General features: G+C 38.2%; 3 protein-coding genes across 4 annotated transcripts; 1 reads left to right on the forward strand and 2 right to left on the reverse strand.

The window, feature by feature from the left end:
- Nucleotides 1-7287: 7287 nt before the first annotated feature.
- LOC133848214 (autophagy protein 5) lies at nucleotides 7288-19668 on the reverse strand. Its single transcript, XM_062283697.1, has 6 exons — nucleotides 19441-19668; nucleotides 19267-19366; nucleotides 19079-19184; nucleotides 18781-19006; nucleotides 17538-17643; nucleotides 7288-7794 (listed from the first exon to the last, which is right to left on the reverse strand). The coding sequence occupies exons 1-6, from the start codon at nucleotides 19591-19593 to the stop codon at nucleotides 7676-7678; spliced, it is 810 nt and encodes a 269-aa protein (XP_062139681.1). The 5' UTR covers nucleotides 19594-19668; the 3' UTR covers nucleotides 7288-7675.
- A 658-nt stretch (nucleotides 19669-20326) lies between these two features.
- Nucleotides 20327-27913, forward strand: LOC133847666 (probable serine/threonine-protein kinase ndrD). The gene is made up of 3 exons (XM_062282845.1): nucleotides 20327-20832; nucleotides 22038-22358; nucleotides 25276-27913. The coding sequence occupies exons 1-3, from the start codon at nucleotides 20749-20751 to the stop codon at nucleotides 27019-27021; spliced, it is 2151 nt and encodes a 716-aa protein (XP_062138829.1). The 5' UTR covers nucleotides 20327-20748; the 3' UTR covers nucleotides 27022-27913.
- Nucleotides 22801-24632, reverse strand: LOC133847667 (uncharacterized). Of its 2 annotated transcripts, none has more exons than XM_062282846.1 (3): nucleotides 23425-24631; nucleotides 23153-23355; nucleotides 22801-23092 (listed from the first exon to the last, which is right to left on the reverse strand). In XM_062282846.1, exons 1-3 carry the CDS (start codon nucleotides 24472-24474, stop codon nucleotides 22861-22863), a joined length of 1485 nt encoding a protein of 494 aa, XP_062138830.1. In that variant the 5' UTR covers nucleotides 24475-24631; the 3' UTR covers nucleotides 22801-22860. The 2 variants fall into 2 exon arrangements, with proteins under 2 accessions (XP_062138830.1, XP_062138831.1); XM_062282847.1 differs by having other exon boundaries at nucleotides 22966-23087; nucleotides 23425-24632.
- Nucleotides 27914-27995: the final 82 nt, after the last annotated feature.

Raw genomic sequence — 27995 nt, forward strand, 5'->3', positions numbered from 1 at the left:
ACTACTTGTATTTGTTCATTTTTTATATGCTTATTGAAATTTCTAAAGATTGCTGATAATAAGTAAACAAAAAATTAAAAAATTATTCAATTAACAGAAAATTTAAGTGAACATTAAAAAAATGAGAAAAATAATCAATTTCTTATACGGGGGAAGAAATATTAAAAAGTAAAAAACATATATTATAGTTTATCACGTTATTAAACATTTTTTCATTTTTTTATTTGTAAAAATGGTATCATAACATATTATTGATTAAGTTTTAGATTTCCTATACAATTTTTGTATGGGGTAGAAGGGTATTATACCCTTGTGCTCCAGGAAATGTCTGTAACAGGCAGACCGACCCTATAAAGTATATATATTCTTGATCAATCATGTCCGTCTGTCCGTCCATCTGTTGGATCTTCTAGTTTGCTAACTTTTTAGGGGTCTTCGTTGCTTCGGCTGACAATCTGGTATATTTTACACTTTATAGTATATTTTGAATGTAGTACTATATCAATATACCTAAAATTGCCGTTTGGTATATTTTTAGTATTTTGTGGTCGATGAATTTGGTATATTTTAAAGCTAATACAGTGCTATTTTGTTTTATTCGAAATGGCTATCAAGTATTTTACAGTCGAACACATACTACTATAAATGTAATTCATATTCATATTCATTTCTATGCATTTCTCTTATATTCACTTTTATTTTGTTCATTTATTTTTATTAGAAAACTTATAAGTTTGGTTCAAATTGTAAATGTAACCTTTTTAATTTCTACTCATACAATAAATATTTGTATTGTTTTATTGTATATTACAATATTTATTTGTACCTTTTTATATGTGTATATTAACAAGTAAGAAAGCGGTATTATTCTCAAAATACTACAAAAATACTAAAAATATACAAAATATACCATAGACGGCACAGATGCAACTAAGACCCCTAGTAAGTAGGCGTTTTTGCTTATATAAACGTATTTCTTTCCATAATTTTTATCTGATCGCAACCAAATTTTCAGGAATCACAACTACTATAGCTATTATTGCATATACCAAAGAATCTAGCTTTAAAATTATGCTTGTTATTCGATTTTTGTTGATTTACGGGGGCGAAAGTGGGCGTGGTAAAAATTTAAAACAAACTTAATCTACGTGCAAACAAACTAAATGCTGTCAAAATTATAGCTCTATTTCTTATAGTCTCTGAGATCTAGGTGTTCCTACGGACAGACAGACAAACGGACATGGCTAAATCGTCTCGGCTGTTGACGGTGATCAAGAATATATATACTTTATAGGGTCGGAGATGCCTCGATCTACCTGTTACATACATTTCCTGCCGGCACAAAAATATAAGTTAGTGGGTATTAAAAATATTATAGTAACATTAATTAGAAGCTCCTTTGAAACTGAGAACTGTATGAAGGGGGTTCAGGAAAATTCGTGTACGATCGTTATTATATAATATCTATAAATTTCTTATTCCTTCTTAATTAAGTTCCCTCTTATTAATTTGTTGTGGATGAATTTCATTTATACCTTATTGACCTCTGATATTATTCTACTGCACAGGATGTTTCCCAAGTGAACTTAAATGATCTACTCAACAACAAATTCCTCTCAGTTCTTTACTGATCTTTTCATCTTCCCACTATTAAAGTGTAATCCACATACTTATTTACTGATCTTTTCAGCATTTTTCTCCCTACATTAAAGTGTAGTTTAATTTCGGCAAATCTTGTTGTGGATTTTACGATAATTCTTTTGGCCAAGATCAGTTCTAGAGGCTTCTATGCTATTCACTTTTTGCGCTGTGATCTTGTGATCGTTGTCATCAACGTTGCGTGTGTCATTTTGGCCAGCTCATCACACGGCCAAGTGTGTGTGTGTGTGTGTGTGTAAGTGTGTAGTGTATGATTAGTTTTGGTTTTTAGAGTATATTTATGTTCGGTTCGCGCAGATTCGCGCATTCGCCTGGCACCTTGTGGCTGCGTTCTTTTGCTGTACCGTCTTTTTTTCGCTTTAGCTATGACTAAGCCTTAGCTAAATTCTATATTGTATTTGTATTTTTAAAACGTTTAAAAATAAAGTGCTCTCGTTGTGTGCCAATGTGTGCGCCAATCACGAGCCACAGAGCCGCCAACAACAGCGACGACGACGACGACGACGACAACAGCGACGTCAACGCGAGCAGCGACTGAGACGCAGACGTCAATTGGCAACGCGGCAGTCAGTCTACATTACATGACATCAGTCTCTCTCGCACTCTATAGTTCTATATGTGTGTGTGTGTGTGTGAGTGTGTTGTGCTTTGCGGTGCCAAAGAATGTGTTGTCGCTGCGCAAGAAGTTGGCCAAAACAGCAGCAGCAACAGCAACAACAGCAGCAACAATTGCCCTACGTGCCTCGTGCTTACAAAGCAAAACCACACACAACATCACAATGCACTACACACAAAACATTAGAGACCCTCTAGATCCTACACTAGTCTACATTATAAAACACTAGGCTGCAGAATATAGAACACTTTAGTGAACAGTCTTAAAAACACGGTACCAGCCCGACCTTCCTGCTTAACCATTGGCTTTCTAAGGCTTACCTTACACTAACTTACTTACACAACATTAGAAACCCTCTAGATCCTACACTAGTCTACATTATAAAACACTAGGCTACAGAATATAGAAGACTTTAGTGAACAGTTTTAAAAACACGGTACCAACTCAACCTTCCAACTTTACCATTGGCGAACCTTACTTACACACTCTCACTCACACAACATTAGACATCCCATAAAGCCTACACTAGTCTACACTATAAAACACTAGGCTACAGAATATAGAACACTTTGGTAAAGAATTTTAAAAGCTCGGTACCAGCCCGACCTTCCAACTTTACCATTAGCTCTCTAAGGTTTACCTTACATTTACACAACATTAGAGACCCTCTAGATCCTACACTAGTCTACACTAGGTTACAGAATATAGAACACTTTTGTCAACAGTTTTAAAAGCTCGGTACCAGTCCGACCTTCCTGCTTTACGATTGGCTCTCTAAAGCTTACCTTACACTTACTTACACAACATTAGAAACCTTCTAGATCCTACACTAGTCTACACCATAAAACACTAAGCTACAGGCTATAGAACACTTTAGCAAACAGTTCTTAAAATCCGGTAACAGCCCGACCTTTCAACTTTACCATTAGCTCTCTAAGGCTTACCTTACTTAAGCACACTCACTTACTTACACTTACACCCACATTTTAAACACACAACCTTAGACACCCTATCGACCTTACATACCCTATAAAACACTAGATTATAGAACACTGTAGTGAACAACTTTTATAGCTCGGTACCAGCCCGACCTTCCAGTTTTACCACTGCCTCATAGCGCTTATCTTACGTATACACACACTTAGGCTAGTTTGAATTATTAGCTGTGTTAATACTATTTTATGTTAAAACATCCTATACACCACATTCTATACTTAAACAAATCCCATACACAACATTCTATCTTTCAGCCCTACAACAACATCCGAAGCAAATATCTCACTAGAACATCCTTGACATCGTTCTTTTTTCTCTCTATATATTGTTTATTACTCCAACTTACCTCTTTTAGCAATTGAAAATATGTTACATATAATAGCAGGACTCATTGGATAACTGATATTTCTGTTAATTTAATACTAATTATACAATTTATTTATTGTTAAAATAGACAGTTTGTACCTCTTATTATATATAGTTATATTTTAGAGTGCCTACTGTACTTTACTTATATTAAAACAAAAACACAACCCTCCGAAACTACACCAAAGTAGTCTACATTTATTTAACCCCCCCCCCCCCCCAATCACCATTTCTCTGCTATTTGTCAACAACCTCCCACAGTCTACCCTACAGTCTCCTCCTGCCTCGAAGTGTTTTGCAATTCTTGTTGCCAAGCGAAAAATGTCGACTTGCGTCGCTGCCACGTGACTGATGAACACCCCCAAAAATGATGGCACTGCACCCAGAGCAATGTTACTCAACCCCTCAACCCTTTCCGATCATATCACACACATAGATCGCTCAGCTGATTTGGTTGGCTGCTGATCGTGTGCATTGCCAGAAATCGTTTTGCATTTGTTTTCATTGTGTTGTGTCGCATTTGACGACGGCAAACGGCAAATGCCAAAGGCAATTACACACAAAGTTAACAAAAGTCGCCAAACCAGGCACCAAAATGAGGGGCACGTTAGGGTTGCCAGCGGGTTGCAAACAGGTTCTAGGTGTCTGACGATGGGCAAGGGGACAGCAGCGCGATGTTTGCTGGGGCATAGCACACAGCTGCAGACGGACAAGGCCACGAGTACTATGTACTACGTGGCGTATGCGCATCAAAAACTATTGCATTTTTCATAGAATTGCTATTTATACATTTTTGATGATCGTGATCGTCATCATGATTGATCTTCCTAGAAATTAAATGCATTTCATATAAATGCAGTGCGCGTGCATACATATATCAAACTTAAGGGAGAACTATGTCTTAGCTTTAATGGACAATTAAGTAAGTTGATTAGCACAGCCTTCTAGCTTTACCAGAATCAAAAGAGTGTTGATAGTTGAGGTGGATTTAAATAAGGAATATAAGTATGCAACTCTTATATACAATATGTTAATTAAAATAAAACACTTACAACTATTTGTAAAGGATATTCACTCAACTACAAATCAGCGACCTTGAGGTGGTACCGCACTTATTCCCTTTTAGCCATAAACCAGCCTCTGAGCTTTACATTTCACCGTAAGTTTCTCTTGGAATCGCAATAAAATCTATACATTTTTGATGATCGTGATCGTGATGATGATTGATCTTCCTAGAAATTAAATACATTTCTTAGCTTTAATGGGCAAATAAGTAAGTTGACTAGCACAGCCTTCCAGCTTTACAAGAGTGAAAGGAGCGTTAAGAGCCGAGTTGGGTTTTAGTAAGGAAAATAAGTATGTGACTTTTCTTTACAATGTGTTAATTCAAATAGAACACCTATGACTATTTGTAAAGGACTTTCACTCTGCTAAAAACCAACGACCTTGCGATGGTACCGCCCTTATTTCCTTTTAACCTTTTAAGCCAGCCTCTGCGCTTTACATTTCGTAGTAAGTTCCTTTTGGAATCGCAATAAAATGATGTACAAATGATTCACGTATTGTTAATGCACTCGAATTCAAACGAAATGGACTCGATCGAGGGGTCTATCAAGGGGCTCGATCAACACTCAAGGAGGATGGACGTCTAGTTGGGTTAGTTGGCGGAATGATGCATCGAACGGCTCATGTCGATTGGCATATGAATCGATTGTTTATTGTGTGCTCTATGCGCATAAGTTATTGCTTCCACTTGAGAATGCCTTCCGCCGATCGAGAGACCGCAACCAGCTCTTTGGACAGAGCAAAGTGAGCGGATCGATCAATGACCAAATGGACAAATATATGCTCCATCTCCCGCTAAATTATATATTAGACGCATACTGGGAAACATGCAAAACCCGATCGGGGCGGATCAATCATGTCAACATCTGAGTGAGCAAGTGGTTTGTCATCGATGGAGGAGTAAGTACTATTTCAATATTTTCCATTTCACTTAACGACCTAGATAAATAATAATAATCGAAATCATAATCATAATCGAATTAATCATTCTCAAGTGGCGTTGACTATTTTTAGGCCCCCAGACTAAAAGTCGATTCACCCAACGCAGAATTGTGACATTTTCAAATCGATGCTCTTCAAATAATTAATGAAAATAGGTATAATAATATTAATACTACAAAGCACAAAAAAAAACGTACATATATAAAGAAAAAACGAACAAAACTGAAACTGGTTGAAATATTGTGTAAGGTCGCCGTTATCTTGACAAACGGATAAAAATCGCGAGTGGTCTAATCAATGAACCCGACCAACGGAAAGCGAACGCAAAGCCCCTTCGATGGTACTTTTTTTTGTTATTTTATTTTTGTTCTTTATTCTTCTATTTATTTGTTTGTCTTGTACTCCCCTATCATAGATACTCTAACGACGGGTCTTATCTGTTTTGTCGCGACAAGCTCCATATAATTTATTGCACATTTGTTTGATCAGTTTCTAGAAACAAGTCGGAAGAGGGCTATTGCTTTGATCCTTTCGATGGGATAATTCCAGGTCGCTAACACAAAAATTAATTGCGATCTTAAACAAAGTCATTAATTGCAATAATAGCTGGTGATCGATAACTTCGACTAATGCTCTGATCAAGGCAGAAACTGCACTACAAATAAATAGCTAAATATGTTTAAGATATCGGAAACGTATTAAATATGTATGTATTACAATATCCATGGATGGCTTTAACATAAATATAGGGCTGATCGATAAATCGATAACTTCAACTACTGCCCTTATAGAAGTAATAATAGTACAGCAAATTATTAGTTAAATGATTTTCTCTATATCAGAATAAGATACCACTACCAATCGATATACGTGATCGATATATAAATATTATCGATATATAAATATTATTTCCACTAATGCGCCCATAAAACTAGAAACTGAATTGCAAATTACTGATTAAATCCAATACCAATCAATACCAATCACTAGACATTACCTATATAAAAGTGATCGATAAATCGATAACTCCTATTTCTGCGGCAAACTCCTAGGGCAGTACAATTGAATAGGTAATCCATGAAACATAATATTGCTCTGACTTTTGTTGATCATTACATATACATGCATACATCGGATCGATAAATCGATAACTTCAACCAGAAACTGCACCACAACTGAAAAACTAAAACTATATCTTTTATCATAATAATATTACGCTATCATTTGATCTCCATATATATAAAACTGATCGACAAGTTAATATTTGACACTCTAGTTTATCCAACGATCACTGTTCGAATGATCGATAAATCAGAGAAGTGCATGCCGTATTCGGCGGTGAAGCACGCTCGATATCGTGTATGTTGTGCGTGAAATTGATAACCGTTTATGGGTTATTTTCGATTCGATATGCCTTTGCCAGCCGAACAGCCAAGCCAAAGACTGTTGTTGGGTCGAGGTTTGTCGAGCGACTTCCTGGGCCCAGAGTTGAGTCGCCTGGCCGTTGTGAAGGGCTTATAAATAGCACGAACTGCCTGTCGAGAGAATAATGCGAGAACAAATACGAGAAAATGATCGATCGCATTGACGTGTAAATCTCTTAAGTTTCCTTTTCGTTTTCATGTTAATCGTTTTTTTCGTTTTTGGTTTATTTTTTTTTTTTTGGCATTTTATTTTTCTTTCATTTCTCTTGCTCGAAACAACATGCGTTACGTATAAATGCTAAAACAAGCTAGTAATATATGTATATATATATACATATATGTATAAATATATATAGATTATTGCATAAATATGGTACATCGATCAGTTTAGTACTAATGTCCGTAAAGTATGTATAATAATATGCTGTATTGTACATTCAACTTAATGCTAAAATCCTACTAGCTAATTAGTTAATTGTATTTGTTATAGTGTATATCGATCCGGGTGTCTGTGTCCAGATCGGTCCTGGGTATCGCCTGAAATCGCTCACTGGTCGCAGATCGCTCTCACTGCAGATCGCTCTTAACGATCGCATGATCGCCTTGATTATATGCTCTTGTAGTCAACCGATAAATGCAGAAAATTGTCGGGATAGCTCAAATGCTCGGACATCCATTGCAGCTGTGTTTCCTCGTGCAGATCGATGCCATGTGTGCGAAAGCCAACTGTAAGAAGTTCAGAATTGCCCAGGAGAAATAAATAGAGTGGATTAATTGTTAAGCTATTGAAATAATAATGATTAAAATCATTTATACACTCATAATCTTAATCTATGAATCAAGGAACGAGCTTATGATTTATTGATAGATTATAGAAAGATTCCAGAATGCAGAGGTATTGGTGAGGAATTCTGAGGAATTTATATAATATTTTTAGTTGAAAGAAAAATAACTAAATATGAATAAGAATACTTTCTTTTTATATGAATTCATTTTCATATTTTATTTGATTTTTCATTAATCTTTACATAGCAATTGTATTCATATATAAAGTAAAGAGTAAAGAACTGATCGATAGCACGTAAACGTGTTGAGGTTATGTTGTGTGATAAAATGCGAATTACAAATTCAAGTTATCGCAGTATCACTGTTATCGATAACTACTGCAAAGTGTTGTTGTATTTGAGGTTAAGCCCATGGCGCCCACTTGGAATAATCTGTGCTCCATATATATGGCCATCTGATTGCCATATAAATCACGGCTAGCATTATCGAGACTTTGCGAGATCGTAAACCAAACGAAACGAAACCAACCAACGAACGAACCGACAAATCGACAATCGTACTCATACTTTATATATACTACTTACTATAACAATACCGCTATAACGCTTCACTTCACTTCACCTCGCCACCGCCATCGAATCATTGAATCTCAAGTGGACGATCATTGAGTTGTGTTTTCATTTCGGGGCGACTTTCGTCATTTATAATTATAGCTGGTCTATTGTAATTATAGATTGGTTCGAAAGTTGAATTGCGCCCAGCATACACACATACACCAAAAGCGAGAGAGACAGAGAGAGAGAGAGAGAGAGAGAGATGGGGAGAGAGAGAGAATGACACCTACACAACACGCAGTCATAAGTAAGTAGCACACACTTATACCATATCATGTAGAAGTATTTGCTCAGATAATGCCTGATTACATGCTACACTGGGAAGCAACGGAATGAGTGTATGCGATAAGATTTGTGCAACAGCCAGTGGCCGGAGTTCAAGTAGGACGCCATACCGATATATCTCTCTATATGTACCGATAATTATCTCTAGCGAAAGCACAAGAATTCCGTTGCCATCTCTAAAGGGAAGCATTTCCGATTACGTTCTGTCTTTCCGTCTGTCCGTTCATATAAACAGCTATATCTCACAATCTATAAGTGCTATAGTTACGAAAGTTGGGCATAATACTTTATAGAGCTGTAAAACAAGTTTGTGCTATAATTTAGCATGACTACCGCTTAATAACCTAACCTAACTTTACAGACTAACGACCGTATTGAAAACTAGTAAATGTTTAATATATACAATATTTCTAGGTTTTGAATTAAGTTATTTTCTTAATTTTAAATTGTATATTAACTACTAAAATAAATAAATAATCTTTCAGTTGGATTATCAAACGTTTTTCATTCAACTCAACACCATATAAAGTGTTTCCCTATTTGGTTCGTTGGCTAATCAGAGTGCATCTTGTAAGTAAAAGAAAAAGCAAAACAAAACAAATTCAAGCTAGAGTTATCAATCAAAAACGCGCTGAATGAAAATAGTCTAGCGATAAGCGAAATGACAGCAATTCGCTGAAGATTCATTCACTTGATACTGTGGTGGCTGTAAGAAAGAAACGGAATATTTGCACTCAAACAGAGATCAACAAAGCTCGGACTTAGTTCAATGAAAAACTGAGCATCTAACTTGCACTTTAATAATAAAAGCTCTTTGTTGTGTGTTCCAAGCTTATCGAACGAATTGCAAAAAGAGCTTTGCACCCAAAACAATTGATAACTATTTTTACTTTAGAATAATACAAAAATATGTAACAAAAAAAAATGAAGTTAAAACCTGCTCAAAGTGCATTAAGTTTATAGAAATGTTGTACGATATAAATCACGAAAGCTTTCAGCTTGAAGCTTTTAATTGCAAATGCTACCCCATAAAATGGAATCAATCCATGCAATTTCGCATGATCGACGATCATTAATTAGGCGAGAACAAGACAGCTTAACGAGCTTTATGGGTACGATCTATAAGAGACATGTTTTATGATCGTGCCGACGCGTGATTATCAATGGAAGCAACGACAACGCCAACGACAATAATAATAATAATAATAACAATAATGGAAGCAACATGGGAAACATTGAAGCGCCACCCTAAGCAACAGAAAACAGCAACAACACAGAAAAAAATGATGTCGAGAAGAATCGCGCCAAACAGTCTGACAATTTATTGATCCCATTTTTATTATCGACAACGCCGCAAACCACATCGAAAACTGTGAGAGTGAGAGAGCGAGATAGATAGATAGAGAGAGAGAGAGGTTGTTGTGTGTTGTCGTGGTGAAGAGGGCGCGCATAGCTCATGCCTAAAAATAAACCATTGCAGCGCGAAATGTTCAACGTATCTGATAAGAAAGCCAATCATCATAATAATTTAATAGATTGCGCTCTATAAACCAATAAAATCCAGCAATATAGCATTGATATGACCAATCCCCCTTCGTTCGCATTTTTTCCACTCCCCTCCTGCCCTCTGGGTCACGTGTGCGAGATTGGGATTAACATAATGGGGTATTATTATAGATCGCTTGGATCTTGATCTGTTTGTTGAACCCAAACAAAGGAGCTATCAGCTCCGAAAACTCATTCGCCGCGCTGCGTTTCTAGCTAACAATCGACAATCTATTAAACCGAAGCATTGCAAGTATTATTAGCAATTATAATCCTAATTGAAAGCGCTATAAAACTTCGTATATTCAAAAGTTGAAGTTTATAGCATTCTAATATGATTAATATTAATAATAAAGTAAAGCACTTTTCTCTTAAATATGAATTATTGCATTTCTAGAAGAATTCCGACGCCAAAATTTTGTGAGTATTCCTCACACTGCAGCGAAAGATTTATGATATGATCAATTTCTAAGTCAAGCAATGTCAAGGTGCTAATCCAAAGCTTTCAGTGCTAATATAATTATATGTTGTTAATTAAAATCTCAATTGTTGTTTGTATAACAAAAATATTCAAAATGGTTGAAAGAAACATAAATTAGACTGATTTTCATGCAATATCAATGAAAGCGTTTCATTAATCCACAAAGCAGCTTTAATAACACCAAAGCACATTATGCTAATCATATTTAAAAAAAAAAGGCGTACAACAAGTAAAAATCGAATGATGAAATCTATCTGTATCTGCTGTATACAAAAATATAATACATTTTCAATAAATTTCAAAATGGTTGAGATAAACATAAATTAGTCTGTTTTTCACTTAATATTATCGAAAACGTCTCATTAATCCATGAAGCAGCTTTAATAACACCAAAGCTCATTAAAATTTCAATGAGCTTTCAGGCGCGTTCAACTAATCATAGTTAAAAGAAGGCGTACAACACGTTAAACTTGAATGATAAAAGCTCCATATCACCGTCAACTCTTTTGCTACTATCTGCTGTAAAAGCTTCGTTTTTTTGTATATGCTTATCTTTGTTTATGATCACCGCTCGAAGTGGCAATTGTGGCAATCCTCCGCCGATCAGGCCACATGCTCAAGTTCCGGTCAGAATCGAAGATATCGATTGCATATTTTCATTTCGCAGTTCAGTGACGCCATTAAAACTGCTAATCAATTGATTTTTTCATTATTCATTATGTATGTCTGTATACATATGTACAAACATATATATGTACATATATTTTTTGCTTGTTTTCTTCAGCTGCTGCTTCGTCTTCTTCATCGATTGTACAAGTTCTCCTACGCAAAGTTCTTCGTTCTTGCGATTTGCGATTTGCCATTCGCCAATCTGCAATGAGTTTCGGTTTGTTTTGATGGAGCAACAAAGTTGTTGACGAAATGAACTTCATCGAATGAAGAAAATTGTTGACGAAACACTTTGTTATTGTTTTTTTTTTTTTTCATTTATCTTTCTCGCTTTTTTGTAGACATAAATAAAAGATGATTAGTACAGGAAGTGCGAGCAGGAGAAGGTGACGGAGCTGCAATGGATCACATATTGAATTCAACATAACAAGAAGCTCAATAAGTGCCCAAAAAGCTATTGAATTGGGCTTGCTCGAAGCTTAAATACCCTGCGGAGCTGTTAAGACTTGAATTTTGTTTTGCTCGCTAAAATACAATAGATGAAGCTTTAGTGGCGACTAGCACTGAAGCTTCGTAAAGTCCATTGCCAAAACGTTGAGAGAGCGACTGAGAGAGCAAACTCAGATTGCTCTCTTAAGAGCGTAATCTTGTGGCAAAGATCCCAAGAGGATATTGAAATGAATTCAAAGGACATCAACTTGTTGCTGGCTTGTTTTTGCAGCTGCCGAAGCCGATGCCGCAGCCCACCCAAAATGCAAAGGCGTGGCGCAAACAATTGAGCAACAAACACACACACACACACAGGCACAAAAGTGTACAAAGGGAAGAAGCGAACGAAAGAGAGAGAGAGAGAGCGAGCGAGGGTCCTGATTGCATTGTGCATTGTTTGTCTGATTGACGAAATGCAAACGAAAATGTGTCGAAATGGGACTAAGCAAATGCAAAGGTGGCAAATGCAACAGCAACGAGAACAACAACAAGAACACGACTCACGGCAACGGGGGAAGGGGAAGGGGAGAAGCGAGTCAGAGCGGCAGCTGCGGCTGCCGAAACTGCTGATCATAAAAAGTGATGGCGACGGGGCAGCGCAGCAAGTGATAAATACACACATACACGCACACGAACACACACACACACGCATACAAACAGAAACGTGAGGTGCGATTTCCGACGGCTCAGGGGTGGGGGCCGGGCATTTGCTGCAGTTTGGAGGTGTAAATACAAATAAGCGGAGGTGATATCTCAGAACTTCCTTTTCACACATTCGAGAGCGGCCTACACAAATACACAAACAACACACGAATGCAAACGAAAATACGCACACACATACACAGGGGACATGCCAAAAGAGAGCACAGCGCATTGAGAGAGCGCGTTGGAGAGAGGCGCATACAATTGGCTGCGTGTATGCGTACGTGTGCGTGTCGGTGTGCAGATGTGTGTCTCGGTGTGTGGGTAAGCATTCAAAAAGCCAAAACGCCGCAGCGCCGAAGCCGATGTCGATGTCGACGCCGACGCTGCTTTCCGGTGAACGCCAAAATCGCCGTCAACAGCCGGCGGCAAATCATGAAAGCGCCTGTCTGCTGCCGCTGTTGCTGCTGCTGCTGCTGTTACTGCTGCTCCACACCCCACCCTCTCTCTTTCACACACACGCTTGTGCTGCCGCTCACGCAATGCATAAAATAAAACGAAACCAAAGCAAAAGGCAAAGCAAAAAAACAACAAAAAAACACAAGGAGAAGGAGCCGCCAACGACGCTGACTGCGACGCTAGCAGCACATTGCGTTTTCTTTATTTTTGACGCGTCTTAGATTCTCTTCTCCGCTGCCGTAGTTGTTGTTGTTCTTGTTGTTGCTGTTGTTGCTGCTGTTTGATTTCTCGGAATGGCATCTACTTTGAACCACGCCACGGCGACTGCATTGTATATTTGAAATTCATTTCAATTTAAATACAAATTTTCTATGAAAATGCACGCATTACACGCACACACACACACACACATACAGAAGCACACGCACGTACGTGCAAGTGCCTTGGGGTATGCATTCTCCCCCCTCCCCCACTACACACCATAGTTTGACCACGTTTTTGTATGTGATTTGTGATTTGTGGGTGTTTCTGTGGCGGATGCGGATGCAAAAGGCGGCGGCAACTTTTTCTTTCTTCTTTTACTCCAAAAACTGCAATTGCCAAAGCTGATGGGGAGAGGGGGCAACAGAGTCAGCGAGATAGAGAGCGAGAGAGGGATGGATGGATGGTTGGGCAGCTCGCTAAACGGATCATCATTACAGGCAATGTTAGAACTCAACTATAAACAACTCAGTAGCGCACGATGTGCAGTAAGCAAACGAACGGACAGGGGGGGTTGGAGAGTGGGGGGCGTTACACGCATAAACATATCCATTGAATGCGTTGCGGTTAATGGATCGTCGACTGGGGGCGTGCATAAATCTACCCGACACAGACGCGCACTCACACTATTGCACTACGACACACATACACAGATGCACACATACATACATACATTCATATGTAGAGTACTATATTGATATCTTCCGCAAATTAATGCAAAATTGCGAAAAAAAACACACAAAACTCAATATGAATTAGGGCTAAAATAACCTCAAACTGAAATGCTTAAGGCAGCTCGAAACTTTTAACTTGAAAAGTTTGTTGGTTGGTTAAAGAATATTCAGCAAATCTTTCCATCAATACAATTGAAACCATCTATAGTAATAATAATAAAAATAATAATAATAGTAATAGTAATAGTAATAGTAATAATAATAATAATAATAATAATAATAATAATAATAATTATAATAATAATAATAATAATAATAATAATAATAATAATAATAATAATAATAATAATAATCATAATCATAATCATAATCATAATCATAATCATAATCATAATCATAATCATAATCATAATCATAATCATAATCATAATCATAATCATAATCATAATCATAATCATAATCATAATCATAATCATAATCATAATCATAATCATAATCATAATCGTAATCATAATCATAATCATAATCATAATCATAATCATAATCATAATAATAATAATAATAATAATAATAATAATCATAATCATAATCATAATCATAATCATAATAATAATATACAAAAATGCAAAAAAGTGTAATATAATATAAATATACATATAGTTATTCTATCAAAATAAATAAAATAAAATATATAATCTTTAGTTCTATAATGTATGTAGTCAACACTATTAACTTCATTCACAGTTAAAGAATAGGACAGTTAAGCACATTACAGGTAAACATAATGTAATATTTTCCTAGCAATATCATTTTATAAAATATGAAAAAAAAAACTTTATTAATTTTCATTTGGATGGAGATTAATGGAGAAGAAGCCTTTTAAATTGAATACTTTTCTTTATGAATACGGAATATTTAAAGTTGTAATTAGTTATTTAGAACTCTTAAGATAAGAGTTATAGTTAAAATTTAAAAAACTCTATTAATAAATATAAAAAAAATGAATTGTAATATAAAATATATTAAACGAATTTTTCCATGATTTCACATACAAAGATATTTGTTGAATGATCGCTGACATTTAATAAAACGTCTTGGCATTCATTAAGCAAATGCGTTAACTATAAAAGATGCGTCAGAACACATAATAATAAAGAGTAATAAATAGTTGATCAAATACAGATTGACTTTTATGGGTGTCTGCATTCCAATGAGCAACATATTTTGTTGTTGTGAATTAGAGATAATGTGTTAGACATAAATTTCAGTCTACAAAAAATGCGATTTCAAATAAATCGATTTAAAATGCAATTATATCAAATTATTGTATAGCATTTATTTTCGATGTTTAAGAATAGATTAATAGCAAGAAAATATTCGCTTTTTTTTTCATAAATAGATTAAAGATCAAATTTTGGGAACTTTGTATAGGGAATGTTTATGAATTGTGAAATGTATTTTTACTGTAATCAGTGTGATGTTTTTTTTCTTGTTTCATTATAAGAAATGTACATATAAATTGAAATGATATATCTAGGAAATTGAAATTCGAAATTAACTTTGCTTTTGATTCTTTTCATATTATAAGAAATGCGTATATTGTGTGTATATAATTCTGTATTATATTATATGATATATATATTATATTATATATTATATTATATTATATTATTATATTCTTGTGTTCATATTTAATTGATTATTAAACGAAATAGTTTACAAACTGTAATATTTTTCAAATCTAGGGATCGTACAGCCCTTGATCTTTGATCTTCTTCAAGATCGGTGCTAAATCGCAAACATAACGTGCTAAAGCATATGGCTTAGAGAAGGGGCTCCATCAAATCTAATCGAATGGAATGAATTGTGCGACCTAAACAAGAATTAACTTCGACATTGTAATCCACAAAAATACTGAGATTGGCGATTGGCCGAATCTCCATTTAACTGGCCCATTTAAGCCAGTTTGGTCTGGGTCTGAGTCTGAGACTGGTTAAGCTATTCATGCCCGGATCAGATCACGAATACAGTTTATAATGCTGTGTGTGTGTGTGTGTGTGTGCAACACTCAAGGACAACAGAATTTTGTTTGCAACTGTCACGTTGCATGACCTTTGGGAAAATACGTGTTGTTCTACATAGTATCCATCCATCCATCGATCTACACTATCTGCCTTTGTTTCGATAGAAATGCGGCATCTCTCACCTTTTTTGTTTTTCAAATGGGAAATTCCGATTTGCTAAGTGCTTGCTCTTTCCCTCTCCCTCTCTCGCTCACTCGTTCTCTCACTCTCAAGTGCAGTTTTATTTGGGCTGAAGCATGCAAATAAAAATTTCACACCTAGGCTAGAGAGTGCAAAGTCTGTAAGGTTTTTGTTTTTGGGAAATACCCGATAACAGATGCGTGCGAGAGTCCTGATGCTTGATGCTTCAAGTAGTCGAGTCTCAGCAGCAATCCCCGGGGATCGTCGATGACTGGGCGAAAACGATGTTTAAGGATAACGACAACGACAACGTCGAGGACAACGACGCTTCTCAATGAAAGACCAAAATTCTCTATAGAGTATTTTCCATGCTAGCGACATCGACTGTGTGTGTGTGTGTGTGAGAGTGTGTATGTGTGCTGGCTCTGGGGCAAGTATAATTCGAAAATCCCGCAGCCAGCCGCAGGTATTTAGTTCCGCCTTTTGTCCAGCTATGGAATTCCCAATGCCATCATTGCACCTAAGCCACCGCCTCGCACTCTCTATCTCTCCCTATCCCTCTCCCTCTCCCTCTCCCTCTCCCTCACTCTCTCTCTCTCGGTCTCGCTCTCTCTTTCTCACTTGTCGCCGGCGCCGCAGGTCAGTTTGCTATCCAGCCGAACTTGCCACGAAAATCCACACGCACTGCATTTTCATTGTGCGTGGAGGAAAGACGGAAAAGTAGAAAAGTGGAAAATGCATCTGTGTGTTTGAATGGCCGAAAAACACTTGGCCAAAAGAACCAGAGAGGAGGAGGAGGAGGAACACAGAAAAACAAAAAAAAACACAACACGTTCAATTCTCGAGAGCCGAGAGACGAGGGACTTTTGGGATTGCGACTGCCCGGGGGCTATTGTTCATATAATTTTTATCTTTTTTTTTTTTTTCTCTTCAGTCTCTCTGCTCTATTGTTGTTGTGTGTCTTTTGTTGCCGCTGCCGCTGCAAAAGCGACATTGATGAATTGAAGAATGATTGGCAGTGCCGCAGGGTCTCGACATCGACTTCGACTTCGTTCTTCGGTTTCGGCCTTTTTTCAATAGAAATATTTTTGTTCGTGCCAGACTGACTGGCACCTTTTGTGGCCCAAAACCCGAGTCGCGTTGTCTAGCTTCTCTCCATCTATCTATCTATCTTCTGTCTTCTATCTCTATATAGCATAGCTGTGTGTTTGTAGTTTAAGGATGCCCCATTTGAGTTGAGTGGACGCCGCTGTGGTAATTGATAGCCGGAAAATCCCTTTCGTTTCGTTCTGTTCTGTTTCGTTTCATTTCGCTTCTAGCTTAGTGAGAGAGAAGATTCATTGTAGGCGTTGTTACTTACCAGCCTTGCGCACAGGTGTCGATAATTCGGCCATCAGATCGCTCAGATTCTTCTTTTGTCCGCTTTCGCTTAGCGGTGAAATTAGTTTTTGCATGTACGTGAAATCCTATTGAGATGATTGAGAAAATGCAGTGGATAAAAAACACCCAAATTAAGAATCGCAATACAAATAAATCACACTTTCGAAATGCTTTGTTCTTTGTTCTCCCTATAGCGGATTATAATTTACAGAACACAGAATTTGTCATTAATTGTTCTAAAATTTGTCACTCTTTTTTAAATCTGCCACAGAAAATTTTTACTTTACCTTTTACAAAAGTCTTCATTAATTTTTCTATAATTGCTACAGAATATACATTTTACAGAATTGTTCGTTAATTATTCGAAATTTATCAACCGCTTTTTTTTTTTTTTTAAATCTGCTACTGAAAATTGTTACTAAAGTTCTTTTTTACATCAATTACTTATATTCTACTAATCTGCTATTCAATTATTATTTAGTTACAACGCTATTTACACATTAAAGTGAGGTTAGCTCGCATTAATTTAAAGAAAAAGGGTTGCCAGCCTTTGAGAACATTTCAGTTTTAAGGTAAACTTCACATAAATTCAAAATTGATAACTAAACTTTTCACTTTAACCACTTTTAGTAAGTATATGCTTTTGTTTACATTATAGTGTCATCAGTAAATAACTAAAGTGAGGTTAGGATCACAGAAGGTGAGGTTAAAGCTAAGAAGAAAACAGAATTCAAATTCGTTGTCAAGAAAATGAAGTTAAAGTTAAAGAAAAAAGAAAGGCACGTAAAAATCCTTGTTGTTAATTACTTTATATAGTAAGTTACCAAATACGTTTGGGAACATACAGAAATGAGGTTAGGTCAAAAAAACAGTAAGCTTAAGTTAGTTTAAAATCAAACAAAAACAGTTACAATTTATGTCAGCTGAATTATTGAAAACATAACTAACATTATTAATAGGGTATATAACTTGTAAGTTTTCACTTAAGTGAGGTTAAGTCCTGGCTGCAACTTTACTAAAAGTGAGGTTAAGTGAAAGGAAAATATAAAAGTAAACTGAGCTAATTGATGAAAGAATACTCTGGACTGAATAAACTACCTATTGCTGTTGAGGAAAAGCATTCATGTGATATAACTGCCTTGCAATTTTAAAGTAAGAATAAATTTCACTGTGACATGAAAAAGAAAAGAAAAGAAGCCAAGACTAGTCAAGATGAAACTTACGTCGTCATTGTAGAAGCGCACGGGAATATTTTTGAAGGACTCCTGATCGCTGTAGGGCTCCATGAGGCGCCTGTTGACCGCCCAAAATTGATCGAACTTTTCGTTGATCAAACCAAGCCAGAGTTGATTGTGATCCTTCTTCTGCATGGCCGAGATGACGAGGCCGCGATGCTTAAGAACATCGGCCTCCTTTAGGCAGGAGAGGAAATGCGATTCCAGCAGTTCTCTGCAAAAAGTTACAAAAAAAAGCGTTAGTAATTAAAAAGTTAATAGGAATATCAACTTTTCTGTGTGGTACTTTGTGTTTAATTTGACGAGCGACTCTTCGGGGAATTTGGAAAAGTGTATGGTGATGCACCAGGGCGTGCTGTCCTCGTCGGGATGTAACAGATCGTAGAGTACACCTGTAATTAATTAAATCCGTAATTACAATTGGAAAAGTTCTGCAGCTTCCCCTTCCCCTTCATTGCAATCACTCTTACACACCAATTGGATAATGCAGACGCAGTGGAGTGCCATTAAAATCAAACCACACGGCGCCATCTTGATGCTCGGCAGCAATGTAGCGGGTAAAATACTTTCGCACCTAAATAAACACAAACATTAACTTTTTGATTTGTTTTTGTTCATTTTCGCAGTGTTGCTTCTTCTTCTACTTACCTTGTCTGTGACCAACGGCAAATAGCTGAGACGGGAGACCATTAAATAGAAGGGTTCTGGCTTAATGCCGACAATTTCATCGCTGTCTGCTTGAAAGCATATGCCAATCTGTCCCTCCCATATCATTCGTAGCACCTCTCGATCGTGTGCCATTGTTGATTTCTTTTTATATTTCACTATACACTCTCGCAGTTGCCCTTATGTTATTGTTTTTTTTTTTATTTTGGCCATTCACATCGAAATACTTAAATTGCGTTGGTTGGCAACGCTGCTGTTATTGTGGCGGTCTGCCGATAAATTCTTGCAAAGCAACTACGCATGTGCCACAAAGGAGCGCGATTTGCGTTTTATATCTTTTTTCCAATTGTAATTGCTGTTTAATTGCAATTTATGTTATATTTACCATAATTACGTTAATGTGTATAATGTTTTGCATTAGCTAGCAACTAATGAGCACTTTTGTTTTCGTTGCAATCGATCGTGGCATTCGATTAACGTTTTGGCTGTTTGTGTCTCAGTATTGTAGTATTTTATGGCAGTGTTACCACACTAAAACACTTTGCGCAAAATATATTTAACGGATATGGTAAATTAAATTATGGTTATCAATTTGTATTGCTGCAACGAAAATGGAAAGTGCCATAAATAAATCTAGATGGTGGCGTCAGGTCTACAAATTTCGTGAAAAACATTGAATCAACCACCTGTTTAAAGCGACGCGCCGATTTATGGGCTGTGTAACCATCTGGCAACTCTTGGGTTTTCGGTATTTTTGGTATATTTTATTGGCGTTTAAACGTATATTCTACAAATATTGCTCGTGGTCACACAGCGACAAATAAAACAGCTTAAAGAAAGCTCCATTGTTTTTTGTGGTAGAAGCAAGTCTAAAATAATTGAAAATAATCAATTGTTTAATAATAAATTAATTTCTAATATTATTATTGGATTGCACAAAGAATATAAAAACCATCGATGTTTATCATTAAGAAATCGATGTTTTCAACAAGTGTAAAAACATCGATCGATGCATCGATTCTGCGATCGATGTTTCTCCACCTCTAGTCATTTGTAAATATGAAGTGTGAAGAATCTCATCAACTTGCGTATGCCAGCAAATATAAATTGTATCAAATAGATATATGAAAAAGTGATGAAAAGATCGGATTTGTGTTTTGTATTGAATTAGAAAAACTAAGTGAATAATCGGCACGGCGCAGCGGAACAAACAAAACAAAACACGGCGGGGCAGCAGGCAACAGGGGCGCAACAACAAACAATAGCAGCGAAACGGGGCTCAACAACAGAATGGATGTTGAAATACCTGTTTTGGCTGGATATCTTAATGTTCCAACACAAACTGGATTTTCGCTAAATCGTATCTCGAAAAAGGTAAGAGAGCTCTCTGAGCCTGCCACACACCGATCTAACATATTCCGACATTTTTTTCTCCACCAACTCCTCATACTCCCACCCTCCCCACGCACACACACTCATGCGCAAACAAACAGAAATGCAACGCACAAAAGTTTTGTACATTTATGCATATTTTTATTTTTATTTTTTTGGCAAAATGCGTCTTAAAACACAGGACATCGCCATGTGCATGTTAGTGTGAGTGAATGAGAGTATATACATGCATGTGTATTGTCTATGTATGCATGGTGGATTTGTCTGCAAGCGCGTGCGTGTGTGTGTATATGTGTTGTCGGTGTTTGTGCGCGCGCGTGTGTGTATTTGTCTAGATATCTCCATCTGCATACTTGTTGCATACAAATGAGTAGCATAAGGTGGGAGAAAGAGAGAGACATGCCAAACGGCGAGCCGAACATATTTTCGTTTTGCGTGTGCGCGCCTGAGACACACACACACACACTCTTGCCTATACACTGTTTGAGTTTGTGTGCATGTCGGCTGTTTTAAAGCATTGGGGAGGGGGTTGTATATGTGTTTATGTGTGTTGGGAGGGGGATTCATGCATGTTTCATCGGGATTCATGCATGTTTCATCGTGTCGCGTATTTATATACAACTTATATTCCCCATATGACAGGAAATGTGGTTTGAAGAGCCAATATGCGCCATCTGCATATACATAAGTATACAAGTGTGTTTCTTTGTGTGTGTGTGAGGATTAGGGTCGGGCTCGTCACACATACACATGCGTACATATGTTTTATTTGCATATGTGTGTGTGTGTATGTTGATTGTTATGTAAGTAACGCTCGAAATTCCGTCGAAAATTTGATTAGCACAACATTAAAATTTGGTTTCTTACAAAGCAAGCGAAACATTTTGGCCGAGATGCGATCGATTAGTTTATCGCCATAAATTGTTTTTAATAAATTTTAAAAGTCAATATTACATATTTTACATTGCTAAATTTAAAAATTCACTTCACTATTAAAAATAATAGTTAATCAATAATAATAATAATGAAATGCATTTGTAGTCGGATTGTAGGGAAAGGGTATTTTGGTAGTCGGTTATCATCGCTTTCGTTTTTTATCAACTAAATGTTTTACCCCAAAATACTCACTCTATTTAAAGCTTTGTAAAATATTAAAGATTGTTTAACAAATTTCTTGTATTTTGCAGAAATCATGCAGTCGATATTGCCTGCTATTCAAGGCAAGTCGCCATGGCATCGCCCGCCTGGAGATCTGCGAGAATAAAGATGATAAGAATCCAAAGATCTTCACTCTGGAGAATTGTGTGAAGATCACGCAGGAGCCGCCGCCAGCGAATCTCATACAGATTGTCAAACGCAATGGACAATTAACGCTCAACACGAACAGCGATGAGGAGCTCAAGGATTGGGTGACCGCCCTCCAAATGGTCGCCTTCTGTGACATTAGTGGCATGCATGCCGCCCACGGTGCCATCGAGGAGGATAACGATCTGTACTGCAGCTCATTTGTAAGTTTGTGAATACAGGATAAATACATGATGAATCACGATCTGCGATCAGTTGGAACAAGTTATAGTTGTGTGTGAGATCTTTCTAGATATTGCGAGACATAGTTGATATAATAAGTTTCTTTTTATTTTAGTCTTGTATTTGAGTCGTGGATATTTGGACATTCTTGATAGACAGGAAACTTTACATTATTTATTTTCCTCGAAAAATATCATAGAAAAACCTGCAATCAAAATCAGACTTCATCGAGAGAACTTTCATAAAAGAGAACTCAAGGAGTTAACTTCTTCTAAGCTATTAAAGCTGTGGTTAGTTTTGAGTTTATGGAAAATGCAAACCCAGGGATATTTAAAGTACTTAAAAGACTTTAAAGTAGAAATCATAGAGAAACCTGTACCCTCTTAGCCACCTTCTGTTAACCCCTTTAAAACGAAGAGGCTCCAGTTAGATGTCTTCTTTTTAATCAAAGCACTATAAAAGTTATACAACATTAAAATACAATTATTTGCTGTGTCTGCAGCAGACAATACTCGGATCGGCGACGGACTTGAGGCGAAGATGGCTAGGATAGCCAGTTGACTGTAGGAAGTTTAAGTAGCCGATAAAGTCGCTGTAGGTGAAAAAACGCATTGCATTGCAGGTGATCGAATGATGATATTTGCAACCCGAATCGTAGATCCAATGACGTTGTCTCTTTGCCATGTTGCCCCTGTGCTTATACGGTTTATCTTTGCTACGTGTTCACGATAGATTAGCAAAATTCCCATAGATTAGCCACATTTTGTGTACTCACATTTCGAAGATCAATTCGGTAATTTGTGTTTCCAAGGTGTCGGCGATTAAGTTGAGGGCGGGCGGACAATCCTTGCGATCCCAGAACAATACCAGAAATGTTATTGGCATCATGTCCAGATGTACGTGCTGAAACAGCTCCCAAATGTGGCATTGTCGCTGCTGCCAATCGTGATCCAGCCACAAGAGCATCGCATAAAATACCTAAGGGGGCAAAAAGTGTCAAAAAGTGTAAATAGGCGGAAAAAAAAGAGAAGAGGTTTGTTCGCTCACTTCCATTTCCGAATTGACCGGAAGGTATTGCGAACTAAATAAAGTAAGGACCCTCTCGAATTGCAATTCGAGGAACTCGCTGCTCGCCACAAAGGGCAGAAATATGTACGAAAAGTAGGGAAACACGTCCCGCTCGAAACTAATGCAATACTTCTTTGCCATCGCATAGATGCTGCAGATGAGTTCGGGACGCTTCAATAGACGCGACAACTCCAACCAGCATTGATCCCGCAAGTCGGGGATGTCCATGAAGCTGGCGATTCTCGTCAGCTCGATGAGTTGACTCAACTTGAGCGCCGTCAGAGGTTCGATAATCCATCGATAGGTGCGCACAAATGTCTCGGTGCTGACGATGCACGGCGGCAAATACCATTCCAGCTGCTTGGAATGCTCCTCAAAGTGAGGAGAGAGCGCGGACAAGAGCATCGGATGGCAGAAGTGCGTCGTATAATCGGTGATCACCTTGAAGTTGGCTCCAATATTCTCTTTCACCCATGCGAAGCAATATTTAAGGCGGAATTCTCTGCGCTTGCCATGCTTCACTGCATTCCATACTGACGCAGGAATTCGTTGCTTCAACAGACTTTGTCTGTGCACATTAATGAGCAGCATTTGACACAGCTTGAGGGGATGTGCAAAGCAATCGAGTATCGGTTGCTTCACACTCGCCTGGGGAACTAAAAGTCGCGCATTGAACTCTTCGTTGCGTCGCTCTTGTCTCAGCACCTCCACGTATAACTTGAGCTCCTCCAGCCTTTTGAGTGTCGTCGGGTTGCGCCTACAAATGTCCTTGGCTACCTGTTGCAGTTGTTTGTAGACTTGCTTTTCCTGCGTGTGCAGCAGCATCTCCCTCACTGTGGCTATCTTTTTCTCCTCTTTTGGTGCCTCTGCAGTTGGTGTTGATCGATGCTTTGGCCTCCATTGCCTTTGGGCAACCAGCGCCTCGTAATCGGCGCGTTTCTCCGCCTGCAATCGCTGCGACTCTGCCCAGCGTTCGCTGCGTTCTTTTTTGAACTTTTCTAAGGACCAATCCTTTGCCAAGTTCTGCATTGTTTCCACTTGAAATTTGGTAAAGATGTATTAGACTAAGTTTAAAAATATTCAGTTTATAAAAGTGATTAACTCTACGCTTGCTTAGATCAGACATAAGAGGGGAGCATTAAGGAAATTTAAACGATGAAATAATGAAATTTTGCAAATGCCACAAATTTGCGACTCCTTAGATAAAAATACCACAAACTTTCACTTGAAATTTAGTAAAGATGTGTTCAACTAAGAAGTATATTTTATTCAGTTTACAGAAGAGTTCAACTCTATGCTTACTTAGATCAGAGATCATAAAAGAGGTTAAAGCATTAAGCAAATTGAAAGAAGCAATGATGAAATAATGTAATTTGCAACTTTTAGTAATGCGTTAGAAAATCATCAAATAAAAATACCGCAAACTTCCACTTGAAATTAGGTAAAAATGTGTTCTACAACTTATAAAAAGTATTTCAGTTACCTAATAAGTTAAACTCTACGCTTGCTTAGATCAGACATAAGAGGGGATAAAGCATTAGGTAAATTATGAAATCTTGCAAATACCACAAAATTTGCGACTCTTTGGAATGCGTTAAAAACTCATCAGATAAAAATATCGCAGACTTTTGCTTGCCACATTAAAGCTTAGTCAGATGTTATTCAATACTCAAAAGAGGGGGAAGGAAAACAACTGTTTCGATTGCATTATCTAGAAATAAACAAAAGCCAGGCGTAATTCTAGCTGCAGCTGGGAAAACGCAAACAAAAGAATTCTATAAGCAAATGTGTGATTGATTATTTCACTCTCTCTCTCTCGCTCTCTTTTAGGATGGATTGTTTATTATTACGCTGATACCGTCGGAGGCATCGATCAGGTGCAACATCGAGCCACGCACCTACATGCTGCAGATGACGCCAACGGAGCTGCAACTGAAATCGGAGGATCTGAATGTGACCATTGCCATGTGGCCGTATCGCTTCATACGCAAATATGGTTATCGTGATGGCAAATTCACGTTCGAGGCGGGCCGGAAATGCACCACGGGCGAAGGCGTCTTTACGCTGGATCACACCAATCCGCAGGAGTTGTTTCGCTGCATGTCTGCGAAGATGAAGTCGATGAAGAAGTTAATCAGTGGCGACAGCCTCAGCAGCATCGAATGCAATGAGAATCAATTCAGTGCGGCTGCTGGCATGGAGCCCGGCTCACGCAGCCCGTTGCCGCCATCGCCGTCGAGTAATCCGCATGGCGGTGAATTCGAGATCAATTCGACGCAGAGTTGCATCTCGTTGCGTGGCTTCATCAGCTCGAATGATTCGCTGAATAACTTCTCATCGAATGGCAGCATCAATGTCAGTTTGTCGGTGCCATCAACGCAATCGTCGCAATCGCAATCGCAATTGCAATCACAGTCGCAAACGCAATCGCAGCTGAAGCACATTCCCAATAAGCCGCCACGCAAGTTGCCATCGCCACTGGACAAACTGACGACGACGACGGGGACAGCGATTGGAACTGTTGCTGGAGGAGCTTCGGCAGCGGCAGCGGCGGCGGCGGCGGCTGCACTTCAAACTCAATGTGATAACAATAAATACAAGAATCTTGTGAAATATGAACCCGTTGCCATAACGACATCGTCCGCCTCGGATGCGAACAGCAAGAACAGCGGCGGCGGCTCGGCTGTGATACTCAAGCCCAGCAGCCCGGCACCGGAGCTGTTGTTGCATCATCATCATCCGCCCGATTTGCCGCTGCGCAACGAGAGCTGCGGCGGCGGCAAGCTGTTGACTGTGGAGCGCGACTACGAGTGCATCGAGAACATTACGGATGCGTGGAAGACACGCGGCGTTGGCGATGTCCGGCACTGTGAGCGCATTCCATCCGCCACGCTCAGCTGTGACACGGACTTTGTGCGTCAGCGTTCGCAAGCGAAGCGCAAGGATGCTTCGAATGGAGGTAACAGCGGCACATCAACACCCAAGATCATCGATATCGACATTGGCGAGGGTTTGGGTGCGGGCTGTGCTGGTGGTGGTGGTGGTGGTGTGCTGGTCTCACCGGATGCCAACTATGATCGATTGGACTTTCTGTCGCCGAACAACAAAACGTCGAGTGGCTACAAGACAATTGTGAATCTCAATTTGCCCGCGAATCGATTGCTTCGCTGCAGTCCGCCGCCTCCCAATGAATATGAGCTGATCGCTAGTCCCGATACCGAGAGTTTTCGAAAGGCTGACGACAGTCATTTGGGTTACGGAGTGCTGCGTAAAGCCAACAACAACACTGCCAACAGTAGCAATAACAACAACAACAACAACAGCAGCAACACCAACAATAATAATCTTAGTAATAACAACAACAACATCGCACTGCCTGCCAACAACATCTCAGCGGATATATGCCTGGCGAGAGGCGTGGCCACGCCTCCGTCGACACCTCTAACAGCCACAACGCCAACATCAACATCAACAGGAATCGCAACCACAACGAACAACAAGAACGAAGCAGCGCTCGATCATCGCAGTTACAACGGTCTCAACTACACCATTGTCAGCAAGCCCAAGCGTGTCTAGAGACAGAGACAGACAGACAGGAGAGCGAGAGAGAGAGAGAGAGAGATAGAAGAGACATATAACTACTTAGTTAGACAGAGAGAGAGAGAAAAGGCGCAGCATCAATTAGAGCGAGAGCGAGAGCAAAGCGCACAATTCGAATACAAGCGAACAATAGAAAGGCAACCAGAGAAACGAGATGAAGCAAGGAAGTGGTCAAGTGCAAGTGCTCAAAAACACATCCAGTGGATCTCCCAAAAATGCAAAAATGAGCTCTTCTGAACCCAACAACCACCACAACAACGACATGCCATAATTAAGCCCAGCATTTACAGTAGAACAACACTAAACATGTACTTAGAGAAACATCATCAATTGCAATTGATTCTCGCTGCTTTTCCCCATAGCGGAAACGAAATTGCGAGAGCTTATTTCACTATCACTTTAAGTTTACAACTGTAATTTACCATGCTCAAATTGAAAGCGGTTTTTTCGATTTGTGTCGAAAACAGTGTGTTTTAGCTATAGCCACAAGTATTCCCTAAGTATTCAGCGTAAAGAACTAAGCCATAACTTTGACTTGACAGCAAACAAAGTCTATAAAGTACTAAAGTATAGACTACAATTTCGTCAGATTCCACACTTACGTTTAGTATAGTAAAGTCATGATTGTTACAGTTTGGTATTTGGAAAGCATTCCACATTTGAGCAGATTTTGTATTTTTTTTTTGTATTTGTATTTGTTGGATAAGTATTTAAACGATAGTTTTGCTTATTTTTGTTCGACACTTCAATTCATATAAACTGTGATTCTACTGTTAAAAAAAAAAAAACAAAGAAATGGGGAATGGTCTACTCTTGATGATGTGGCCGGCGATGAATAGAGAAAAAAGGTCTTCAGTTAGATCAAAAACACATATATACAAGAGCGAACTCTCTCTGCGCAATAACTATGATAATATTTGCAACGAAAACAAGTAACATTTTTAATTTTT

Source organism: Drosophila sulfurigaster, chromosome X (genome assembly GCF_023558435.1).
Source record: "Drosophila sulfurigaster albostrigata strain 15112-1811.04 chromosome X, ASM2355843v2, whole genome shotgun sequence".
NCBI classification, from domain to species: domain Eukaryota; kingdom Metazoa; phylum Arthropoda; class Insecta; order Diptera; family Drosophilidae; genus Drosophila; species Drosophila sulfurigaster.

What these genes read in the sequence shown, in the direction of transcription:
- LOC133848214 (XM_062283697.1), bottom strand. Translation starts at nt 19,593, where the DNA reads ATGGCACACGATCGAGAGGTGCTACGAATGATATGGGAGGGACAGATT. An exon ending in GCGTCTGCATTATCCAATTG is followed by an intron (nt 19,185 to 19,266) that starts GTGTGTAAGAGT and finishes AATTAATTACAG; the next exon opens with GTGTACTCTACGATCTGTTA. An exon ending in GACACCTGTGCGCAAGGCTG is followed by an intron (nt 7,795 to 17,537) that starts GTAAGTAACAAC and finishes AACTTCTTACAG; the next exon opens with TTGGCTTTCGCACACATGGC.
- LOC133847667 (XM_062282846.1), bottom strand. Translation starts at nt 24,474, where the DNA reads ATGCAGAACTTGGCAAAGGATTGGTCCTTAGAAAAGTTCAAAAAAGAA. An exon ending in CGGTCAATTCGGAAATGGAA is followed by an intron (nt 23,356 to 23,424) that starts GTGAGCGAACAA and finishes TTGCCCCCTTAG; the next exon opens with GTATTTTATGCGATGCTCTT. An exon ending in ACCGAATTGATCTTCGAAAT is followed by an intron (nt 23,093 to 23,152) that starts GTGAGTACACAA and finishes GTGAACACGTAG; the next exon opens with CAAAGATAAACCGTATAAGC.
- LOC133847666 (XM_062282845.1), top strand. Translation starts at nt 20,749, where the DNA reads ATGGATGTTGAAATACCTGTTTTGGCTGGATATCTTAATGTTCCAACA. An exon ending in TAAATCGTATCTCGAAAAAG is followed by an intron (nt 20,833 to 22,037) that starts GTAAGAGAGCTC and finishes TGTATTTTGCAG; the next exon opens with AAATCATGCAGTCGATATTG. An exon ending in ATCTGTACTGCAGCTCATTT is followed by an intron (nt 22,359 to 25,275) that starts GTAAGTTTGTGA and finishes GCTCTCTTTTAG; the next exon opens with GATGGATTGTTTATTATTAC.